Source organism: Oncorhynchus keta, chromosome 23 (assembly GCF_023373465.1).
Source record: "Oncorhynchus keta strain PuntledgeMale-10-30-2019 chromosome 23, Oket_V2, whole genome shotgun sequence".
NCBI classification, from domain to species: domain Eukaryota; kingdom Metazoa; phylum Chordata; class Actinopteri; order Salmoniformes; family Salmonidae; genus Oncorhynchus; species Oncorhynchus keta.
In genome coordinates, this window is record NC_068443.1 from 25,900,940 (window position 1) to 25,926,002 (window position 25,063).

A 25,063-nucleotide genomic window follows, 5' to 3' on the forward strand; every position below is an offset into this window, starting at 1 on the left:
TCGAATGGTTGATCTGGAACTACAGATCAACTCTCTCTCTGTGAGAGAAAGAGAGAGAGCGAGAGAGAGCGAGAGAGAGAGAGAGAATCATAAATAAACCAGAAGCTATTCTGGCAGCGGTAGTGGTGCTCTCTCTCCCTCCCACGTACCGCTTTTGCCGACAACCACAAATCCACACAGTGACAATCATTCATCTGCTTGGAACAACAACACCTCAGTGCGACCACAGAATCCACCGGACTCTCACTTCAGCGCTCCTACTTTTCTTAGAAAATCCGCTCTGGACTCGCAAGCGACAGCACAATATTGGGCAGCTACCGCGACTCGTTCTTCTCCCCTCATCATCTGAATGACGGGCGGACGGTTCGACTTTGACGATGGTGGCACATATTGCGGTGGCTGGGAGGATGGGAAAGCCCATGGACATGGCGTCTGTACCGGGCCCAAGGGCCAAGGCGAATACTCCGGGTCCTGGAACAATGGTTTCGAGGTAGTGGGGGTTTACACCTGGCCCAGTGGAAACGTGTATCGGGGCTACTGGGCACAGGGGAAACGACACGGACTCGGTGTGGAATCGAAGGGAAGATGGATTTATCGTGGCGAATGGACTCATGGATTGAAAGGTAGATACGGGGTCCGGCAAAGTCTCCACACGCCTGCCAGATACGACGGGACGTGGAGTAATGGTCTGCAAGATGGATATGGAGTTGAAACGTATGGTGATGGAGGTAAGAGTGCCAGTAACAGTTTGTGGTTAGTAGATGTAATGCCGTTTGAAAGAGCAGTCTCGCTTTTTACAGTGTAGCAGGGGGCACAAATGTTGTTGAGCAATTCAGTTGTATCAAAGTTTGATAAGAGTAGAGAAGCCTGCCTGAACTATGTGCCAGTGCCACACCACTGTGCTCTATTGATATAAACTGGACTTGTCAGTCAGCACTGAGCTCTCCCATAGAGGTCATGGCTAAAAATAGAAACATCACTCAGCCACACTTGAAAATCAAAGTGCTTTTTAACCAGCACATACCTATTGTATTGATCGTTGTTCATTTGTTGAAATATGGTAATTGAGTGTACAGTAGTTTCTATAGAAAGTCGTTTAAGAGTATATAAAAAAAAAGATTCAAAGATTGTGTTTGAGACAGAAGTGGTGATGAGGTTGTAATGTCAGGGCACACAACCATAGTCATACACCCACAGTTGCATATAACTTGTAGGTTATATCTATTCCAGAGAGAATAATCCACGTTTTGGTGACTCCGCATTAATTGATAGGCTTTTATATAAGATAAAGTGAACATTTATTTCAGTCTGAGGGCCAGAGCCAACAAAATCTGAGCAAACTTCATCAGCCAGTTCCCCCTGGGCAAGCTTGGCTTCTAGTGCTTTCTTTTGTGCTTGGGTCTAGTACTCTGATATGTGTCACTCACTTGTTCAATTTGTAAAGAGAAAAATTCACAGTTCCTAACAGTCTGAAGCAGCAAGAGGTACCTGCAGGGGCATCATTTCAGCTAAACCTTACTGCATTTCGACACAATTTAAAAACGTTCAAATTCAATTTGGAGAACAGCAAAAACAAGAAAAATTGTCTCCAGCCATTATCACCTTGTTGTTGTAGCTTCATTCATCTCAGTCAATGGGGGACTTAACATTCTACAAATACAACTCATACAAGAATTAGCTGCTACGCACTAGCTCAGCACCAGGATTAAAACTCTAGTTTAGTTTCATGTCAAGTCAAACAACAGTTGCCCAGCCAAAGCCGTCTACTACAGCTATCTTTACATCTCCACCAGTGGCGGTCGGGGGCCTTTTAAGATGAGGGAAGACACTTTTTTTTCATGAACATGGCCTTATTTCTATTAGAGAATTCCATTCACCCAGTTCATTGTAACAGCGACAGATTTAGGCTACTACGATACTAGAATTGTCCCTATTCCCATTATGAGGCTGCTCTACAACCTAGCCTATGAATTATTTATTTTTTCTTCTAAGGGGTGAATCAGCTTAATATTGCGGAAAGATTGTTGCTTCCATCAATGTAATTGTCTGCATAATTTCCAATCCCCTATATATATTTTTGATAAATATATATATCCATATACATACACATATGCATACATATACACATACAGTGGGGAGAACAACTATTTGATACACTGCCGATTTTGCAGGTTTTCCTACTTACAAAGCAAGTCTGTTATTTTTATCATAGGTACATTTCAACTGTGAGAGACGGGAATCTAAAACAAAAATCCAGAAAATCACATTGTATGATTTTTAAGAATTCATTTACATTAATTATATTATTGATTGATTATGGCTTTTCAAATCACACCGTATTGCTATCTGCAACGTTAGGTCTAGGCAAATGTTGCAATTCTTCAGCCATTCCTGGACCTGTGACCAAAAACGAGCTACATATGGACAATACCAAAATAAATTATCTAATGACTCTGCCTCCTCACAGCAAAATCTGCAGAGCTGGGAAGATTGTATCCCCCATATATAACATTCTATTGGTTGCTAGAATTTTGTAAAATCATTTACATTTAACATTTTGATGTTTTGAATCCAGGGTTGTTTTGCGTATCAATTCATAAACCATGTGCCATGGAATGGGTACATTGAAAATCTCTTCCCAACTATTTTGCAATTTATATGGCACAGCTGTCAGTTTTTTGGTCCTTAATTAAATGAAATTGGTATATGTTTGTATTTATCACACTTTTATTTGACCATTTATGTTCTTTAATACAGGGCAGACATAAGTTCCTTACTTTTTTCCCCTTCGACTTGCCTCTTCCATTTTTGTGGTAATGCTGCAATTAATTGGTTGTAATTTTAGGTAGAGCAGACCCACCATAGAAGGATGCTGGCACTAAGACCACACTCAACCAACTCTTTAAGGCCAAAAGCAAACAAGAAAATGCCCATCCAGAAGCGACGCTCCTCGTGGCCGGGGATTTTAATGCAGGCAAACTTATATTAATTTTACCTAATTTCTACCAGCATGTCATATCTGCAACCAGGGGGGGGGGGAACGATAGACCACCTTTACTCCACACACAGAGATGCATACAAAGTTCTCCCCCGCCCTTCATTTGGCAAATCTGACAATAATTATATCCGCCTGATTTCTGCTTACAAGCAAACACTAAAGCAGGAAGTACCCGTGACTCGCTCAATACGGAAGTTGTCAGAAGAAGGGGATGCTACGCTACAGGACTGTTTTGATAGCACAGACTGGAATATGTTCCGGGAGTCATCCAATGGCATTGAGGAGTATACCACCTCAGTCATTGGCTTCATCAATAAGTGCATCAACGACATCGTCCCCACATTGACCGTACGTACATATCCCAACCAGAAGCCATGGATTACAGGCAACATCCGCATCCAGCTAAAAGTTAGCGCTGCCACTTTCAAGGAGCGGGGCTCTAATCCAGACGCTTATAAGAAATCCTGCTATGCCCTCAGACGAACCATCAAACAAGCAAAGCGTCAATACAGGATTGAGATTGAATCCTACTACACCGGTTGATTCTCGTCGGATGTGGCAGGGCTTGAAATCTATTACAGACTACGAAGGGAAACCCAGATGCGAGCTGCCCAGTGACGTGAGCCTATCAGATGAGCTAAATGCCTTTTAAGCTCGCTTAGAGGCAAGCAACACTGAAGCACGCATGAGAGCCCAAGTTGTTCTGGCCGACTGTGTGATAACGCTCTCGGTAGCCTATGTGAGCAAGACCTTTAAAGGTCAACATTCACAAAGCCGCGGAGCCAGATGGATTAGCAGGACCAGGACGTGTACTCAAAGCATGCACAGAGCAACTAGCAAGTGTCTTCACTGACATGTTCAACTTCTCTCTGACCAAGTCTGTAATACTTACATTTTTCAAGCAGACCAACATAGTCCCTGTGCCCAAGGAAGCAAAGGTAACCTGCTTAAATGATTACCGCCCCGTAGCACTCACGTCGGTAGCCATGAAGAGCTTTGAAAGGCTGGTCATCAACATCAACAGCATCTTCCCGGATACCCTAGACCCACTCCAATTCACATACTGCCCCAACAGATCCACAGATGATGCAATCTCAATCGCACTCCACACTAACCTTTCCCACCTGGACAAAAGGAACACCTATGTCAGAATACTGTTCATTGACTACAGCTCAGCGTTAAACACCAACGAAGCTCATCACTAAGCTAAGGACCCTGGGACTAAACACCTCCCTCTGCAACTGGACCCTGGACTTCCTGATGGGCCATCCCCAGGTAGTAAGGGCACGCAACAACGCATCTGCCACGCTGATCCTCAAAACTGGAGCCCCTCAGGGGTGTGTACTTAGTCTCCTCCTATACTCCCTGTTAACCCATGAAATGCATGGCCAAACACGACTCCAACAGCAGCATTAAGTTTGCTGATGACACAACAGTGATAGGCCTGATCACCGACAACGATGAGACAGCCTATAGGGAGGAGGTCAGAGACCTAGCAGTGTAGTGCCAGGACAACAACCTCTCCCTCAACGTGAGCAAGACAAAGGAGCTGACCGTGGACTACAGGAAAAGGCGGCCTGTACAGGCCCCCATTAACGTTGATGGGGTTGTAGTGGAGCGGGTCGAGAGTTTCAAGTTCCTTGGTGTCCACATCACCAACTATCATGTTCTAAACACACCAAGACAATCATTAAGAGGGCACGACAACAACTTGTCCCCTTCAGGAGACATGGCATGGGTCCCCAGATCCTCAAAAAGTTATACATCTGCACTATTGAGAGCATGGTTGCATCACTGCCTGGTATGGCAACTTCTCGGCATCTGACTGTAAGGCGCTACAGAGTGTGTATGGCCCAGTACATCACTGAGGCCAAGCTTCCTGCCATCAAGGACCTATATAATAGGCGGTAGCAGAGGAAAGCCCAAAAATTAGCCAGAGACTCCAGTCACCCAAGTCATAAACTGTTCTCTCTGCTACCGCACGGCAAACGGTACCGGAGCGCAAAGTCTAGGACCAAAAGGTTTTAAATGGTTGGTGTTGAGCTAGAGTATGACTGCCATACCCAATTGACGCCCCTGGGTACCTGAGTCAGCATAGAATCAGCCAGCTTAGGAATCTGTAGGACAGTGGGAGTGTCACTCAACGAAATATAAATACTAGTCACTGACAAAAAGTGGCATAATCTATCCTCCTAATGTGTTCAGAGTGATTTTGTTCTGTAACCTAATTGTGTTTAGACTGATTCATTTCACATAGCAAGACAGATGGAGTTAAGTTTGGCATGACCAACAAACTTCCCAATGTCTCAAGTTACTTCCATATTTTAAAATAGTACATTATTCTCTGTGGAAGCTATGATGGACAGAGTGGCATATCGCCTTGAGTGCACACCAGAATGCAGTATGCATTTAGAAATGTAGACCCCCCTTTAGTCGCTGAAACGTCAGGAAGGCTTGAGATATCACAATTATGGTGGAAAGTCTATTTTGCACTTCCACCTTCAAACAAATATCTGAATGCCAAAAATACAGTTGGAGTGTCAACTGAGACTGTGAGGATGTCAAGTCAGTTAGTGTTATGGTGGTGGGTTCAACGTTACTGTTAGTGTGACAGAGTTGTTTTACTTCCACCTGAGCGATGTTTGAAATGAGTGACTTCTGCCGAACTGCAGTTCTTCCAATGGATCTTGTGTGCAGGAGGCATAAGGAGTGCCAAATCAACCCCTAGATCCCTATGCATTTGTGGACATCGCATAGGATTTGACAGGTGTAAGCAATATGCTAATAGCTCAAACTTGACCTCTGATAGGCTAGGTGGAAGTTTCACTACATTGCTTCAATACCAATAAAATGGTATTAGATCTCCACAAATACATAGGGCATAGGGCCTAGTGGTTGATTTGGGATTGGGTGTAGAATAAGTAGCCTACACTTCCCAGTCCCTCCTGACCTCCATGCCACGGCCTGTTGCAGGACAGGTTGTTACCGTGGATGGGAGCTCATCTTAAGAAATATTTTAAGGCTAACATATTTGGACAACTGCACTTGTTGTAACCTCAATAGGCCCTATCTAATCATGGATAAGGGCACTACATAGTAATGGCTTCATTCTTGCCAGCTTTCCCTAACCTAAGCAAACAGTGCAACACACCACTGGTACATAACTTAAATGATATACCAGTGGTACCCCATGTTTAGACTTGACAGTTCATGCAGCTTTAGTATTTTGATCATGGAATTCCAAATATGTCATGCATCTACACCACAGTGTGTCTGGGTTCCCTTTTCCTGCTCTATATTCAAAAGCCAGTATGCATTCTACAAACGGTGGAATAGGCTAAATATGATAATAACACATCAACAACCTCTGTAGCTAGCCAGCAAGCTAGCAAGCAATGCTAAAGTGATTGCAAATGGGTTAGCATAACTCTAGCCAAACATTTTTTTTCTTCTAAATATTAGTTAGCTGGCTAGATGGTAGACCACTCTGGTAGGCCTACATTATGATCAAATAACCACAGTAGCCTACTTTGCCACTGTTAAAGTTGCAACTTAAAGCAGGTACAGCCTCAGTGTTCACAGTAAATGCCCACAGCGGGAAGATGGACAGAATCTTCACAACATTCAAGTTTGCGCTCAGCAGACCTTAAATTTGGTCAGTTGCCCCCCAAAAATTGAGGGAACATTGGTCTGGACCCATCTTTTCAATGCGATCTTCGTATTTTGATAGCAGAAATCACATGTAAATGTCAAGTGTAGAAACCACTAAAGACTGCCTGGTTTGGCATAACGCCAAGAGTATATTAATAGCAAATGATGAAGTGATAGTAAATCATGATACAAGCAAATAGTGAAATATGAATCTCATCATGGACATGGTATCTTGTATGTGGTTTGGAAACACAGCTCTGTCTGATTGACAGGAGAATCACAGTACCTGGGTAAAATTAGGTTTTGGATGTGATTTTAATCCGTTCAATGGAAAGTTCCAAATGTAACAGGGATATTATGGACTTGTAGATATGTTTTCCACTTCAATTCCTTGAATTGACATTGTAAATAGATTTTGTAAATAGAATTGGCCAGTGTAAATAGATTTTCTAATCAACTCTAATGTTAAAATGTTGTACGCCAAGTGATTATTCTGTGATCATGACAAAAATGTTGCTCATGATTTTCTTAACGTTTGTATTCATTCTTGACATTTTTTGTTATCCTATCAGGTACATACCAGGGGCAATGGACAGGAGGAATGCGACACGGATACGGTGTGAGACAAAGTGTGCCTTATGGGATGGCTACGGTTATTCGTTCCCCTCTCCGAACCTCGATGGCCTCGCTTCGCAGCGAACAGAGCAATGGCACCGTCCTCCATGCCAACCTTGACCTGTCAGACAGCCCAGCCGGCATTAGAGGAGGCTTTGTTCTCAACTTCCACAGTGAAGGCGAAGGTGAGAAGAAAAAGGGCCTGTTTCGTAGAGGGTCCCTGTTCGGAAGCCTCAGAAACCTCCGAAAGTCAGACTCCAGGTCGTCCATATCGAGCAAACGCAGCTCTGCCCCCAGTGATGCCGCCAGCTCCATCAGCCGAATCAGCTCCAGTGATGCCAACTCCACCATCAGCTTTGGAGATGGAGTTGATGAGTACATGCCCCTGGAGGACAATGTAGATGCCACCACCACAGAGTCCTACATGGGGGAGTGGAAGAATGACAAGCGGAACGGCTTTGGTGTCAGCGAGCGCACCAACGGGATGAAGTATGAGGGTGAGTGGATGAACAACAAACGCCATGGCTATGGATGCACAATGTTCCCAGATGGCACCAAAGAAGAGGGGAAGTATAAAAACAATGTGTTGGCGCGAGGCATCAAGAAGCAGCTCATTCCTCTCAAAAACACCAAAACTAAACAGAAAGTGGATCGGGCTGTGGAAGGAGCCATACGGGCAGCAGCTATTGCCAGAACAAAAGTAGAAATAGCCACATCAAGGTAATCAGTTTCTCAATGTGTATGGTTGCATCCAAATTGACACCATATTTCCTATACTGCTCTACCAAGCAAAAAGGCAGTAACTGCTTATTTGGTCGAAAATTAGTTAGTCATTTTTGCTACATTAAATACATGCTTAATCATATGGAAAAGTATCCTGCCTCTATTGTTTTGTGTTTTGGAGAAAATGGGGCTAATGTTAGCAGTAACTACATAAAGTTACTGTAAAACCAAGGTAAATAGAAGCCATTTTCCTCAGTTCCACGCTATGAGCAGTTACTACCTTTTTGCTTGGTAGGGCAGTATATAGTTGACAACTTTTGACTAGAACCTTGTTGGCCCTGGTCAAAAGTAGTGTACTATATGGGGAAGGTTAGTGCTATCTGGGATTCTTGGGACATACTTACCCTAAACCCTAACCATAACCCTTCCCTAACCTTAATCCTTACCTTAACCGTTTTAAATTTCAACTTCAATGGGATGAAGGCAGAGTTGGGACATCCCAAGAATCCCTTTCAGACTTTTCCATATGGGGAATTGGGTGCCATTTTGGACACCAATGTTGTGGTGTTGTTGGTGGTAAATAATCCTACTGCTGCATGGGTTTCCAGGTTAGGTCTGCTGATTGGGTTAAGTTGAATGGCTGACAGGTTGGAATTCTCAATGAGGGGTCAGGTTTTTATTGGTGTCACCTCATCCTACCTCTCCCATCTCTCTCCAACATTCTCCAACTCTTTATCTCACTCACTCGCTCTCTGCCTCTCTCTCTCACACACACACTAGAACCTAATTGTGTTTAGACTGATTAATTTCACATAGCAAGACAGATGGAGTTATGTTTGGCTTGACCAACAAACTTCCAGATCAGATCTGCTGATTGGGTTCAATTTAACCCAATCAGCCAAATAATACACAAAATAATAACATGGGTCAGGAGCCCGTAAAACTGCCGCCAATCCCTCCAGCGCCATTGTTTGCCCAATTACGCGCTGGTGGGGATATTTAAGACAACCCGAAAGCTGGTCTTTGCGATAACGCGGTTGGTTATGGCATAGATTATGACAAAGGAAGCGCAGCCTATCCAGCCGTGAGGCACAATGCCCATATGCACATACAGTAGAACAAGAGATATGTGCTTTTTGTGCATATAAACGGTAGGCCTAGGCTAGATCTTGCTTATTGAGAATGTGCCTTACACATACAATTGCATTTACCGGAGCCTAGTATTTTTTTATTTGAGAAGTGCGATGTGTAAAGGCCCATACTGGTTGAAGCCAATTACAACAATGTTTGTTGACTGTTAACTGGGGCTGACCCCAATTAGTTGACTAGTCGATTGTTTGATTGTTAGGCTGTTGGTTGACCGAGAGTGTTTTAGTTGAGCACTAACATATATATACACTAATCAGGTCACTTACATATATATATATGCTCCCATCTCAGTGAACTAATAATTTCGGAGGCCTAGACTAAAGGCAAATTTATCCTTGATTCGAAAATGTGGTCGAAGGCTTTGCATGGAGGCATGCAGAGGCCACATCGAGCCCTGTACTGCACCGCCATGCGCCTCCCAAATGTTGTAACAATGCAAAGGGCTCTGTATAGCTCCGTATTGATATGATTGGTTGAGGGTAGGTGGGGGCGCTACATCCTATATAAACACAAACTCACTTTCTTGACAACAGCTCTGCACGTTCTGCGAAGCGCAAGAAGTATGAATGCCCTGACTTTGGCTGACTCCATTCTTGCCCTGACTTCTGCTGAGGCAACCGTAAATGCTGCATGGCCAATGCAGACGGTGGGTTGACCATTCGCCCAGACGCAAAATGCACTTCTCTCTCCAGAATGCGCTCTCTCTTGCCATTTTGTGCACATTCATTATTTCATAACTTCATTGTGTGAATTGCTTGCGTTTGATTGTTAGTGTATATCAATTTTCCATTACATATATCACCTGTAGTACATTTACCGTTAATTCCTATAATTTCTAATCTACAATGTTTGTTACTTTGGTTACGGTCATTTCTTTTAATACATTCAATATTATTATTCAAATCTTCCTGTTCTCAATGTCGAAGTGGGCACATTGTTTGCAGTGCGCACAAACTATGCTACACTTGTGAAAAGCAAGTTTTTGTTTATTTAATTCCATTTACGAGTTCTGTCAATTTAGTCATTGTCTTTTGTTTGGAGCGCTCCTGTCAATGTTGAGTAAGGAAGCGCAAGCATCGAAGTAGGCCTATAGGCTGGCTACCTGGTCTGCGCGCAAATATAAGCATATACATTTGCCCATTTGGATATCTGATATTATTTGCGATTGGCTTAACGCACCACCACTAGTGAGTGACCTGTGGAGCCAAAGTAATGTAATGTTTTCTTCACCTCAAATAGCAAGCAAACAAAGTCCGTTTTGTATGTATTTAAAAATCTTTCCAGCGCTATCCCTTTCGATAACCACTCAGCATGAAAGGGGAAAATGTCTTGCTCTGATCCAGTGGAAACGTCATAGAATAGGCTTCTTATCAGTGCTTGACATGGACTAAAATAGGTTCCGGTACTCATTTTGGGTGCTGGTACTGTTTATATTTATTTAGGTGCAGGAGCTCCACAATACTTTTGAGCTAATATTCTATCAGAGGGAAAGGCCCCCAGCCGAATTGGAGTTTGATGACAACGCAAAAGTCTTCAATAACCTAACCATGGAACACCTTGAGTGGCCAGCCCTACACCTACAACTTGTTTATTCATCAAAAAACCCAGGCCTTTAGAGCTACCGCTAAATATTGCTCTCATTATAATGGCTGTGAACATTGCACAAATATTTCTGACACCCCTCCGGACCTATGGCACTACTGCCAGCGCTTAGATTTACCATTGCATTAGGTTTGTTAAAATAGAGTCCATGTCTAAAACGTCGCCATGACGTGCCGTGGACTTGGAATTATTCCAAATTAAATTAAAGTTGAATTAGACATAAATACTCACTGAGAGAGAAAACAATCATATTGTTAGTAGCCTATCACTTGGACAACAGTAAATTATGTTTTCTTTCAACGCTACATTAAACAACAACATTGATTTACTGTTTTGTTGTCCTTTTATAGCATGGGGGTTGCATTATTTTCTATGTAACGTACGGTATATCAGCATGGTATAATTCAATGGCTAAGAAGTTCATTCTTACATGTTCTATTTTTGAGCTGCTTTTGAAAGTAAAGGTCGAATTAAAAACAGTATTGGCATTGTTGAATTCGATTTTCATAATAGCAAGCTAGGATGATGGTTTGGTTAGCTAAACTAGCAAGTCTGGTTGGTTACCAAGGCAACTACTGTAGCTATCTAGCTAGATGGTAAGCTTAATTGCTACTTCAGGGGATGTTGTCAAATTTATACTGGCAAATTAATACATTTCTAGAGGCAAATATGTTAATTCATAGCCATGGTATAAAAGGTATAATCAACTCAGGGCTCCATGCATTCTCTGGAAAATAATACAACTCCATGGCGCGTGGAACACACCTTCCACATTGTGCATTATCTTCCTGAAAATACATAGCCCCTTGTCTCACTGAATTTAATGCACAGAGATTCAATTATATAATACCATGTAAAACACCCACCCATATCTGTTTAAAGTATCAAAATAGAGACTTTATTGCCCACCCATCCCCCTTTCCTCATAATCTTCTTCTCTGATGAGAACCACTCATTAGCATGTTCTTTATCCTGATTTTCTGGCATCTGTATGAATTGTAATGAGGGCTCTCATATGTCACTACCACAACAACTCCTCCCATCATGAAATATAAATGTGTCAGAGGCAGAATGTCTAAAATTAAGGTTTCGGTCTTTGAAGACTGTGTCTGAGTTGATACGTGTAGTAAGAGCTTTGGAAAGTGCAGACTGGGTTCGGTTTGCATCACTTTTCCCATCATCTGGGTGGAAGCCCAGGGGAGCCAAGAAGGGAGTAGAGAGAGAGATGGAGAGGGTGGGGGGGTGAAGGAGGGCAAGCAGTTCCTAGACCAGACCGGACGGTGTGTACTAACTGTGCCCTGCTCACATGTGAGGCCAGCAGCCACTAGTGTGTCAGTCAGCACTGAGCTCTGACTAAATAAGGCAAGGCAGGACTTGGCTTATCAACAGTTTACAGGAATACAGCAGCAGCTGAGCTGATACATTAGCCCATCTCTGTCCTACCATCGACTATCATCTGTTGGACTAATCAGTCTATCTGGTTGGGACTAGGTGTTGGAGAGTTTATCACTCACCTTTCCTCAGAACTCTCCTTAGACTTGCTAACAAGCTTCCAGTAAAGGTTCTTAAACCTGGTTTAAATCACCTTTTTTCAATGTGCCCTCACTCGCTATATTTTCTCCCCAAGCCATGTGATGTAGTATAGCCTATGCTCACAGGCTTCAAAGCTTTAAAGAAGCCCACATTAAATCGTATCATGACTCCATGATGATAATGATATGAGTATGGGATAGTGGGGTAAGTTAAGCCTATTTTTACATTCAGCATCACAAAGGAAATATAGCATTATTTCTGAAAAAGATATCTACATATATTTCAGAATGTTGTGTATACCTGGGGGAAATCAGAATTCATGTAAACGTTACAGTTTTGAAAACATAGTTTGTTCAAAAAAAGTGATCTCTTGGCACAACTTACCCTGGGTATGGGGTTAGTTGTGCTGCGAGACAGGGTAAGTTAAGCCGCCTACACATTTCTTTAACTTAACACCAGGGCCAGGCCTATCTCATGTCCCAGAGATAATCCCTTGCATTACACCTGGGAAGAAAACACTTAAATTTGCTCAATTTACCCCAAGGCAAACATTTTGACTATATTAGCCCACACAGCTACAAGGATGCACTTTGATGCTAGGTTTAGGACCTCACATTGAAGTGTATAGAGATCCCAACTAACGTATAGAACAATCTTCAAATTATTTACTTTGGTTTAGATACAAGCATCATGAAACCTCTAACACAAATTCATTTGACTTGGTGATTTTTTTGGGGTGTGTGGGGGGGGTATGATTTCCTAGAAACCAGGGTTTACTCAATTTACCCCACTCTCCCTTACAACTGTTGTACTCCTCATTGTAACTATGTAAGTATTGGTACAATATAACAGAGTTTTACCATGATTCATTCAACAGCACAACAACTCTATATGCATATGAAGTTCTCATTATTCACAATGATTCACTGTCTGCGAGACTGTCAGCTGTTTACAGGCAGCAAGGCCAATTGCACATACAGTAATAAAGACTCCTCAATGCACACTAAGGTTCTGTAGTCATGTGCCCCCTAAATTTGGTGAAATGCACTTTCATAGTCAATAGTTGAAAAAGAGAAGATCCACAATCTTGAAGGTTGAAAAAGCAAATGTTTTGTCTTTGTGAGCTTCATCGGTGTCAAACATGTCTGAAGTAAAACTTTAAATTATATCCACCTTAATTCAAAAAGTGAACACCTCAAAGATGTTGAAAGGATACATTCAGTTCAAGAGACATAGTGTGAACCCTCCTGCGCTCTGTATTCAGAGGCCCTGAAGGACACTTATGTAAACAGATGTAAAACCAACTACCTCTTATTGAGCTGTTTATAAAGAAACACCATTGAACTAACCTTGAAGGTCTTGTATCACTGTACCATTGAAATAAATCATGATAAATATAAAGAAGTGTATTATGGTGTTCCGTATGTCATCGCATGTAAATGGTTTGTTTTGAAAAAACATTTACTTGAGAGAAAGTGAATGCAACACATACACTACATGACCAAAAGTATGTAGACACCTGCTCTCGAACATCTTATTCCAAAATCATGGGCATTAATATGGAGTTGGTCCCCCCCTTGCTGCAAAAACAGCCCCACTCTTCTGGGAAGGCTTTCCACTAGTTCTTGGAACATTGCGGTGGGGACTTGCTTCCATTCAGCCACAAGAGCATTAGTGAGGTCGGACACTGATGTTGGGCAATTAGGCCTGTCATGCTGAAACAGGAAAGGGCCTTTCGCAAACTGTTGCAATAAAATGGTAGGATCGAATCATCTAGAATGTTATTGTATGCTGCAGCATTAAGATTTCCTTTCATTGGAACGAAGGGTCCTGAACCATGAAAGTAAGCCCCAGACCATTATTCCTCCTCCACCAAACTTTACAGTTGGCACTATGCATTCGGGCAGGTAGCATTCTCCTGGCATCCGCCAAACCCAGATTTGTCCGTCAGACTGCCAGATGGTGAAGCGTGATTCATCACTCCAGAGAACACGTTTCCACTGCTCCAGAGTCCAATGGTGACGAGCTTTACACCACTCCAGCCGGCACTTGGCATTGTGCATGGTGACCTTAGGCTTGTGTGCGGCTGCTCGGCCATGGAAACCCATTTCATGAAATCTCCCGACGAACAGTTCTTGTGCTGACGTTGCTTCCAGAGGCAGTTTGGAACTCGGTAGTGAGTGTTGCAACCGAGGGCGAACAATTTATAAGCGCTATGCACTTCAGCACTCTGCGGTCCCATTCTGTGAGCTTGTGAGGCCTACCACTTCGCGGCTGAACCGTTGTTGCTCCTAGACGTTTCCACTTCACAAAAACAGCACTTGGAGTTGACCGGGGAAGCTCTAGAGGGCAGAAATTTGATGAACTGACTTGGCATCCTATGACTGTGCCAGATTGAAAGTCACTTAGCTTTTCAGTACGAGCTACTCTACTGCCAATGTTTGTATAAGGAGAATGCATGGCTGTGTGCTCGATTTTATACACGTCAGCAACGGTTGTGGCTGAAATAGCCGAATCCCCTAATTTGAAGGGGTGGTCACATACTTTTGTATATATAGTGTATACAGTGCCTTCGGAAAGTATTCAACCCCCTTGACTTTTTCCACATTTTGTTATGTTACAGCCTTGTTCTAAAATTGACTAAATTCTTTGTATTCCCTAATCAATATACATTGCCATGCAAATGAACTGATTCCCCCAAAAATATTTCATCTGCATTTCAGCCCTGCCACAAAAGGACCAGCTGACATCATGTCAGTGATTCTCTCATTAACACAGGTGTGAGTGTTGACGAGGACAAGGCTGGAGATCACTCTGTCATGCCGATTGAGTTCGAATAACAGACTGGAAGCTTCAAAAGAAGGGTGGTGCTTGGAATCATTGTTTTTCCTCTGTCAACCATGGAAACATGTGCAGTCATCATAGCTTTACACAAAAAGGGCTTCACAGGCATTGCTGCCAGTATGATTGCACCTAAATAATTTATTGGATCATCAAGAACTTCAAAGAGAGCGGTTCAATTGTTGTGAAGAAGGCTTCAGGGCGCCCAAGAAAGTCCAGCAAGTGCCAGGACCGTCTCCTAAAGTTGATTCAGCTGCGGGATCGGGGCACCACCAGTAAAGAGCTTGCTCATGAATGGCAGCAGGCAGGTGTGAGCGCATCTGCATGCACAATGAGGCAAAATACTTTTGGAGGATGGCCTGGTGTCAAGAAGGGCAGCAAAGAAGCCACTTCTCTCCAGGAAAAACATCAGGGACAGACTGATATTCTGGTACAAGGATTGGACTGCTGAGGACTGGGGTAAAGTCATTTTCTCTGATGAATCCCCTTTCCGATTGTTTGGGGTATCCGGAAAAAAGCTTGTCTGGAGACGACAAGGTGAGCGCTACCATCAGTCCTGTGTCATGCCAACACTAAAGCATCCTGAGACCATTCATGTGTGGGGTTGCTTCTCAGCCAAGGGAGTGGGCTCACTCACAATTTTGCCTAAGAACACAGCCATGAATAAAGAATGGTACCAACACATCCCCCGAGAGCAACTTATCCCAACCATCCAGGAACAGTTTGGTGACAAACAATGCCTTTTCCAGCATGATGGAGCACCTTGCCATAAGGAAAAAGTGATAACTAAAGTGGCTCGGGCAACAAAACATCAATATTTTGGGTCCATGGCCAGGAAACTCTCCAGACCTTAATCCCATTGAGAACTTGTGGTCAATCCTCAAGAGGCGGGTAGAAAAACAAAACCCCACAAATTCTGACAAACTCCAAGCATTGATTATGCAAGAATGGGCTGCTATCAGTCAGGATGTGGCCCAGAAGTTAATTGACAGCATGCCAGGGTGGTTTGCAGAGGTCTTGAAAAAAAAGGGTCAACACTGCAAATATTGACTCTTTGCATCAACTTCATGTAATTGTCAATAAAAGCCGTTGACACTTATGAAATGCTTGTAATTATACTTCAGTATTCCATAGTAACATCTGACAAAATATCTAAAGCCCCTCAGGCAGCAGACTTTGTGAAAATTAATATTTGTGTCATTCTCAAAACCTTTGGCCACGACTGTACTTTGTTGAGCCACCTTTGGCAGCGATTACAGCCTAGAGACTTTTGGGTATGATGCTACAAGCTTGGCACACCTGTATTTGGGGAGTTTCTCCTTTTCGTCTATGCAGGCCCTCTCAAGCTCTGTCATATTGGATGGGGAGTGTTGCTGCACAATATTTTCAGATCTCTCCAGAGATGCTCGATCGGGTTCAAGTCCGGGCTCTGTCTGGGCCACTGAAGTACATTCAGAGTCTTGTCCCGAAGCCACTCCTAGCTTTGTATTGGCTGTGTGCTTAGGGTCATTGTCTTGTTGGAAGGTTCTCCCATCTCCACAGAGAAACTCTGGAGCTCTGTCAGTGACCATTGGGTTCTGAGTCACCTCCCTGATCAAGGCCCTTCTCCCTCAATTTGTCAGTTTGGCTGGACGGACAGCTATAGGAAGAGGTGGTTCTAAACTTATTCCATTTAAGAATGATGGAGGCCACTATGTTCTTGGGGACCTTCAATGCTGCAGATTTTTTTTGGAACCCTTCCGCAGGTCTGTGCCTCGACACAATCCTGTCTCTGAGCTCTACGGATCTTCAACCTCATGGCTTGGTTTTTGCTTTGACATGCATCGTCAACTGTGGGACCTTATATAGACAGGTGTGTGCCTTTCCAAATCATGTCCAATCAATTGAATTTACCACAGGTGGACTCCAATAAAGTTGTAGAAACATCAAGGATGATCAATGGAAACAAGAGCACCTGAGCTCATTTTTGAGTCTCATAGCAAAGGGTCTGAATACTTTTATAAATAACTTTTTAAAATTTTTAATAGCTTTGCAAAAAAAATCGAAAAACCTATTTTCGCTTTGTCATAATGGGGTGTTGTCAATTTTAGAACATGGCTGTAATGTAACAAGATGTCGAAGTCACTGGCTCTTAATACTTTCCGAATGCACTGTATCGAAGTTGAAAATAAAAGTTTAATCAGAAATGACAAAAATAATGGTTTTGATGAATGACAATGATTTCTATAGAATATCACACAACGGATATGGCATGTCAAACTATTGTGTTTTCAATATTCGTTTTACTGCTAAGAGTGTGAGACTGTATGATAATTAAATAATTCAAGTGAATGGTTATCTAACTACTTCTAATATTATTTAATGTTGGAAAAAGCTGTTGCTCCAACAGTATTTATTGGGAACACTGTAGCATCATAGAGCTCTCCACCCTATAAGCTACTTAAGACAGTGTCTGTCTGGACGGGCCAGAGGCATGCAGTGCTTCTTCACCCTCTTAGACCTGCCTTCAAGTAGTATTTGAAATATTTGTTATACTTTAGCTGTGTCTGATTGGGCTTGTCAGCAATGAACCCAATAGAATAGTCCCAGAAGTGCAACCCCTGCAGATCTTGCACTCTCAAACAACATGCTCAAACAAACACTCAAAGTATGTAAAAGTAAACAAATACTATTTGAACCTTGGTATGTACCCTTCCCAGTCTAACCAGCTCTTATTCTGCTTTGCATTCATCCAGAACAGCTCACGCCAGGACTAAAGGCGACGCTGCTGACCAGGCCGGTCAGTCAGCCAGTCAGGACTCCGACATCGCCAGGGCAGTGGCCAGGGAACTGTCCCCCAACTTTCATCAGCCAGGTAACCCAACATACTGTACCCAACTAGGCCCCAGCATCTATCTATCTCACAGCCCCTTGTTATAATCCCCTTTGTCCAATTTCCTTTGTGTCTGGGTTCCTTTGTGTCTGGGTTAAAATGTATATGCACATTTTAAAATGCTAATCTATTTAGGGAGGAACATATAATTAGTATAATTTACCTTGGGGTCTTTTTTATCCTCAGAAAAAAATGTAATTTATTGGGGGGGACAGCAAGTGTCACAGATTTATGAGTACAATATTTTGTATTAGAGTGAACATGTTTCTGTGGCATCGATGTATGTATACGTACATACTGTACAGCATATTCTTCTACAAATTAATATCTTTTTCTGCAAGTTAAGTATTTAAATGTATAGATCGGTACTTTTGTCAGCCTGCTTAGTTTTATGAGAGGGTGGTTCTTCAGTGTTCGTGTTACATTTTAATGCATGTTCAGCTCCTGTATGCATGAAGGTCAGTGGTCTTATATCATTATGCTTTTTGAGCATTCCTCTTTTTACCACATGGTCTTGCTCAGGTCTGGCCCATGTAGCCTTGCTAAATCTGTGACACTTGACCTGACATCAGGATAGTGTAGATCACCGACTCCTAACAACCAGGTTCAATAGCCAGCCTGCCTGCAATCTGTAATCTATTTCATTTGAATGATGCCTTATAACTTTTGCCCCATAAATGTCTTAATTATTTACCGTTGTGCTTTTTATGAACAACTGCTGAGCTTGTAGAGATGTAGTAAGTGATCTTAGCACTTGCTATTAATAGTAGAACAAATGTAATATTATGAACGATGATTCCATTTGATAACACTACTTGCGCCAGAAAGGTGTTAACTTTGTTGACTTGAGAGCTCGTGTCAGCTGTGTTATAGCGTTGGCCTCATCAGTGGTCAGGAGAATGTTGAGAATGCTTGGAACCTTTAATCGGTATTATAAACCAACCGGGACAGCTTTGAAACTCCATTAAGGAACAAATACTCAATATGTGAAATCATGGACGCAGAAAAGGCATCCTAACCATGAGCTAACTGACAATGAATAAATGTGAATTTATCATTCACCAAAAGCAACACAAAATAATATGTAGGTGTGTGTAATCTCTGTATCTCAAATTAGGATTCAGCACTAAATACTTGAGTGTTTGTTGATAGTGATATAAACACACAGCATTCATTCAAACGTTGTGATATTAGATCACTGTGTACATGCTACAAATTGACTAAGTATAGATAAAAGGACTGTATATCATGATAATAACGTCCTTCCATTTTCTAGGCCCTGATTATATAAAGCAGAGGTTCAACGAACCGATTGAACCTATTGTTCAAGAGGAGAAGAAAGAAAAGACCCCTTCAAGTAGCCCACATTTCTACCGTAAAGGCACAACCCCAGACAACTCTCCCACCGCGACTCCACAGTCCTCTCCCCCACCAACACCCCAGTCAACACATACCCCGGAGCCCAAGAAGAGCTTCTTCAGCAAGCTCGCCCCCAAGCCTGGGAAAGAGAACAAGACCCCTGCAGCAGAGAGCCAGCTCCCGGTCATCACAAAGGCAGTGTCTAAGACATCGTTGAAACAGGAAGTAAGACAGGAATTGCCTCAACCGAAACCGTTCAAAATGGAGGAGTCGGTCCCCGCCAGCCCTGGCAATGGACAGCTGCACACAGACACGGAGTACCACGGCTACTACGTGAAGGCAGATGTGAAGCTCCCTCAAGACGAACCTGAGGACATAGATGAGCATGTTACCCCGTCCGCCCTCAGCCGGATGCCACCGCCAGCAAAACCTATGGCGCAGTACAGGACACCCACCCCAAAACCTATAGCTCCAAAGTCTGTATCCAAAGAAAGCAAACCTGAATCAAGACTTAAGAAACAAGATTCGTATAAGCCAAGAAGTCTAGCAGAAACTAGGAAACAAGCCAGCTTGGAGATCACCACGGATTTCGTAGAGGAAGAGTCAGTAAGTAACCAAATACTGTATGATGATGAAAATGGGAAAACTGAAGCAAAGAGAAATAAATGTGTCATTTCAGAACTGTGAAACATCAAAGGTAGTCTAATATTTTCAGTGATAATGCCTAGCTAACTTTAAAAATGCAATTTTTGAAATGTTCTCCTGTATCTCTTTTCTACTTCACAGGGTCCAAATTCAATACTGGTTGCCCTTGTAATGCTGTTGAATATTGGTCTAGCAATTATTTTTGTCCATTTTTTAACCTGACGGAATCTGAACTGAGGTAAGGATCAGCTCAATTCAGATGTTATAAATTGTAGAGCATTGTGATACAGTAATTTATGTTCCATGACATTTTTAAATGTAACATAAAGTAAAAGAAAAGTTTACATAAAGAGTAAATTGCAAGTTTTACATTAAATATTAAGATACAGTAAGCCTGAATGTGATTCAACATAACTATTGACCCTCCTACTGTTTTCAATCTTCAGGGAACTCATCAAAACTAGTGGCGCAGGCCCCTATCTCTGCAGTTGCGTCAATGGCCTTTAAAAATGGCGCCGGTCAGGCACAGACACAGGCAAAGAAGGACTGGAAATAGAGTGAAACACCGGAGAAAGATGAGAACAGGACCATTCGGCCCCGACGCTGCCCCGTTTTGCTGGCGATGATTTGTGACACGCTTAGGTTCTGTGAAATCTGAAGCAAGCAGTCATTGCAAAAGCAAAAAGAAATATCTGCTGATCCAAGCTGTTACCAGTCAAGTGCGTTGCCTCTCCATCTGCCCTGTCAGGAGGAATGTGGAGGGGGGTGGGAGAGGGAGGGCTTGACAGGATATGTTCGGAGATGCACTTTTAGTTGACGGAAGATAACAGCTGCCTTACTATTTTACCATCTGACGTTTTAGTGGGTAGAGGCAGTGCACAAGGCTGCCAGAGGAATGTGTTTCGGCAGGCTTTGCTGCCGTGGGAGTGTGTCTCTGTATTTGCTATAATATTCACTTGGTACATAAGATTTTTTATTTATTTTTTAAGTCGCACTCACCAGTCTTATTCCATTCCCCAGCCTTATCTAACTTCTCCTTTTGGGACATGCTTGTGCGTGGGCCGTTTCAAGTGCATTTGTTTTGTGTATTTGTTAGTAACTGTTCGTTTTTTCATGTGTTCTTTCCTTAGTTTAACCTTAGGTATTACAAATTATCAAGAGAGCGTTTTATTTATTTAAGTCTAGTCCATGCATTTCTCAAACTTTTTGAAAGATCCTTCAAATCCAAAAGGAATTTCCCTAACGCCTATGCTACACAAAGCAGTTCTCATTTGAAAGACATTGAAATGTTTAATTCCAGTTATTTCTACAATGTCAAATTTGAGAGTAATGTATATGAAATTGAAGCATCTTAGCAGTATACAAACACAGATTGTGCATTAACTTTTGACTAAACAGCTTGTTTTTTACTAACCAGCTATTTATTGGCTGGCTGCATGTAACACAAATGTATGAGGTTACATAGTTAATCAACACTGATTTGTGATTGGGAAAAAAAAAAGACATTTATTTTCTGATTAAGGGCTAACTGGTGATATGGAATAACTTTCCTCCTGATTCAACTTGTATCTATCTTTAACCAGCCACTGATACGGTTTGTTAACATAGCTAGTCGTTGTTCTTTCTGCACACTGACCTTATATTGCATCAAATTAGTTGTTTGTAATTTTATGGATTTTAACATAAAAAGCAAAAGGGCTGTAGTTTTGGAAGTGGGTTGCACTTTGTTAGATATTTTTATTTTTTCATTGTGCAATCAAGGATCAATGTCCCCCAAAAATTGTGGTCTAAATTGTTTTGTGAGATAAAGGCTTAATGGTTAATTTTGCAATTGTACATTGTCAAATGGAGGCATAATGACTTAACTTTTTCTTCTTTTGTTCAAATGTGTAGCAAATATGGCGTCCGACATTGATTTATTGCCACATGAATATGACATATACAGTAGGTTGGCGCAGGAAGAGAATACATTAGAATAAGGTGATTAGTTTGGTTTGAAAATATGCAATTGTGTCTTGCAGAATAGGAGGAGGAGTTGAGGAGTTGTTTGATTTAGTCATATATGAGTAAACTATTTGTGCATGGGTTGGTTAGTTGATGAATGTCACATTTTCTGCTTAATATTTGAGTCTTTAATTTGGCTGAGCCAACACCCCAACAACACTGGACCTCATACTAACTAACTTGCACCGTTGTGAAAGCAGTCCAATGCTCAAAGCCCCTCTCTGCAATTACACCTTGTTATGTGTGTTGAATACATTCAGATAGAGTAAATGGTTGGCTAAATGTTGAGATGAGTATCTGTGAGGACTGTTAGAACATTAGAATGTTCCAGTTTACTTTGGGGAAGACAGAGGAAGGGTCTTAAATATGAAAGTCTAATTACTGTATTTTGTCGTCAATATATTATTCATATTATTTTGTGCCTAGTTAGCTAAGCATGAAGATTTATTTTTATTTTTGGAATAATAAATGTATTTTTTTCTCAATTAAAGTTGAATAAATAGAATGAAATGTATTATATTTATAAAAGCGTACATTTTGGATAACATGTTGACAGGTGTAGGAGATGCGTTTTCACTGGTTATGGTAACATTTTCATTGCAGCAATGCTAAAGGTATGGTATGAGGAGTTGAAGGATGTGTTAGTTGGATTTCAGGGCAGTAACATTGCGATGTTTTACAGAGGTTTGGTCATAGACTGCCACAGAGAGTATGTGAGATGGGAAGAAGAAAGCATCAGAAGGGAAAATGGCTCCAGATGTGTTTATTACTACTTCTCGGAATGTAAAGTCATAAAGAACATTTAGAGCACATTGTTAAAGAGAACAGGCAACGTTCAAAGTTGAAAGTACCACGATGAATGATCAATGATGTATTTTTCTTGTCTAAACTGTATTTGCACACAGCTATGTATAAGGCTATTTTCTACTAATTGTACCTGATGCTCCATACATTTTTTTGCCCAAAATGACGAGCTGTTGTTACTTTTTAAAGGCAAAGTAAGTATTTTTTAGGTGTGATTGTATTTTTCTAAAATGTGTTATGGAAAACTAGTCTGTAAACTTTTGGAAAAATGTAACTTACCATTTGATATTTTTAATTCGTGATTTTAATATCAAATCAATATTTATGAACTTATGCCAGGCTTACAAAGAATATCACTGAATATAAAATAAACAACAAGAAGCTATATTGGACGACGAGTTTTGATATTTATGATCTTCTGACTACAATGATTTTAATGGATTTTTGGGCAGTTGTTCTCCCCCATTAAGAATTAAAATAACGTTTACATCATTTTTTTTGTGTCTGTCCAATTTTGTGTGGGGGCAGCTTTCTTTTGTCCATCATCAGAAGTTGGATCAGTGAAGGCAAGGAGGCTATCTGAAAAGAGACATCATTTGACCATAGATATACAGATGTTAGTGTTCAATTAGCAACGATGTCCAACTCAGTTTCATGTTAACGTTGTATGTTTTATAATTGTAGTCTAAATTGTTTTGAGATAAAGGCTTACATTTTGCAACTGTACATTGTCAAATGGAGGCATGACTTGCCAACTTGATTTTTTCTTTTGTTCAAATTTGTAGCAAATATGGCATCCGACATTGATTTATTGCCACGTGAATATAGCATATACAGTAGATTGGCGCATGAAGGCAATACATTAGAATAACGTGATTAGTTTGGTTTGATTTGAATTTGGAAATATGCAATTGTGTCTTGTAGAATATGCAATTGTGTCTTGTAGAAAATCGTTGAGGAGCTATTTGATTTAGTCATATATGAGTAAACTATTTGTGCATGGGTTGGTTAGTTGATGTATGTCACATTTTCTGCTTAATATTTGAGTCTTTAATTTGGCTGAGCCAACACCCCAACAACACTGGACCTCATACTAACTAACTTGCACCGTTGTGAAAGCAGTCCAATGCTCAGAGCCCCTCTCTGCAATTACACCTTGTTATGTGTGTTGAATACATTCAGATAGAGTAAATGGTTGGCTAAATGTTGAGATGAGTATCTGTGAGGACTGTTAGAACATTAGAATGTTCCAGTTTACTTTGGGGAAGACAGAGGAAGGGTCTTAAATATGAAAGTCTAATTACTGTATTTTGTCGTCAATATATTATTATTACTTTGTGCCTAGTTAGCTAAGCATGAATATTTATTTTTATTTTTGAATAATAAATATATGTTCTGTTTTCTCAGCTAAAGTTGAATAAATAGAATGAAACGTTTCATATTTATAAACGCGTACATTTTGGTTAACTGTTGGCAGGTGTAGGAGATGCGTTTTCACTGGTTATGGTAACATTTTCATTGCAGCAATGCTAAAGGTATGGTAGGAGGAGTTGAAGGATGTGTTAGTTGGATTTCAGGGCAGTAACATTGCGATGTTTTACAGAGGTTTGGTCATAGACTGCCACAGAGAGTATGTGAGATGGGAAGAAGAAAGCATCCGAAGGGAAAATGGCTCCAGATGTGTTTATTACCACTTCTCGGAATGTAAAGTCATAAAGAACATTTAGAGCACATCGTTAAAGAGAACAGGCAACGTTCAAAGTTGAAAGTACCACGATGAATGATCAATAATGTATTTTTCTTGTCTAAACTGTATTTGCACACAGCTATGTATAAGGCTATTTTCTACTAATTGTAAGTGATGCTCCATAAAAAAAAATGTTTTGCCCAAATTGACGAACTGTTGTTACTTTTTAAAGGCAACGTAAGAATTTTTAGGTGTGATTGTATTTTTCAAAAATGTGTTTTGGAAAACTAGTCTGTAAACTTTTGGAAAATGTAACTTACCATTTGATAGATATATTTTTAATTCGTGATTTTAAAATCAATTCAATATTTATGAACTTTTGCCAGGCTTACAAAGAACATCACTGAATACAAAAACAGCATGAAGCTATTTTGGACAACAAGTTTTGATATTTATGATCTTCTGACTACAATGATTTTAATGGATTTTGGGGCAGTTGTCCCCCCCCCCCCCATTAACAATTAAAAGAAAGTTTACATAATTTTTTCTGTCTGTCCAATTTTGTGTGGGGGCAGCTTTC

General features: G+C 41.2%; 1 protein-coding gene across 2 annotated transcripts; it reads left to right on the forward strand.

Annotated features, from left to right (window-relative positions):
- LOC118402070 (junctophilin-1-like) lies at positions 1 to 23,288 on the forward strand. 2 transcript variants are annotated; one of them, XM_035799936.2, is made up of 6 exons: positions 3 to 728; positions 7,222 to 7,984; positions 17,848 to 17,966; positions 19,261 to 19,949; positions 20,130 to 20,226; positions 20,435 to 23,288. In XM_035799936.2, exons 1-5 carry the CDS (start codon positions 350 to 352, stop codon positions 20,208 to 20,210), a joined length of 2,031 nt encoding a protein of 676 aa, XP_035655829.1. In that variant the 5' UTR covers positions 3 to 349; the 3' UTR covers positions 20,211 to 20,226; positions 20,435 to 23,288. The 2 variants fall into 2 exon arrangements, with proteins under 2 accessions (XP_035655830.1, XP_035655829.1); XM_035799937.2 differs by lacking the exons at positions 20,130 to 20,226; positions 20,435 to 23,288 and having other exon boundaries at positions 1 to 728; positions 7,222 to 7,761; positions 19,261 to 19,423.
- Positions 23,289 to 25,063: the final 1,775 nt, after the last annotated feature.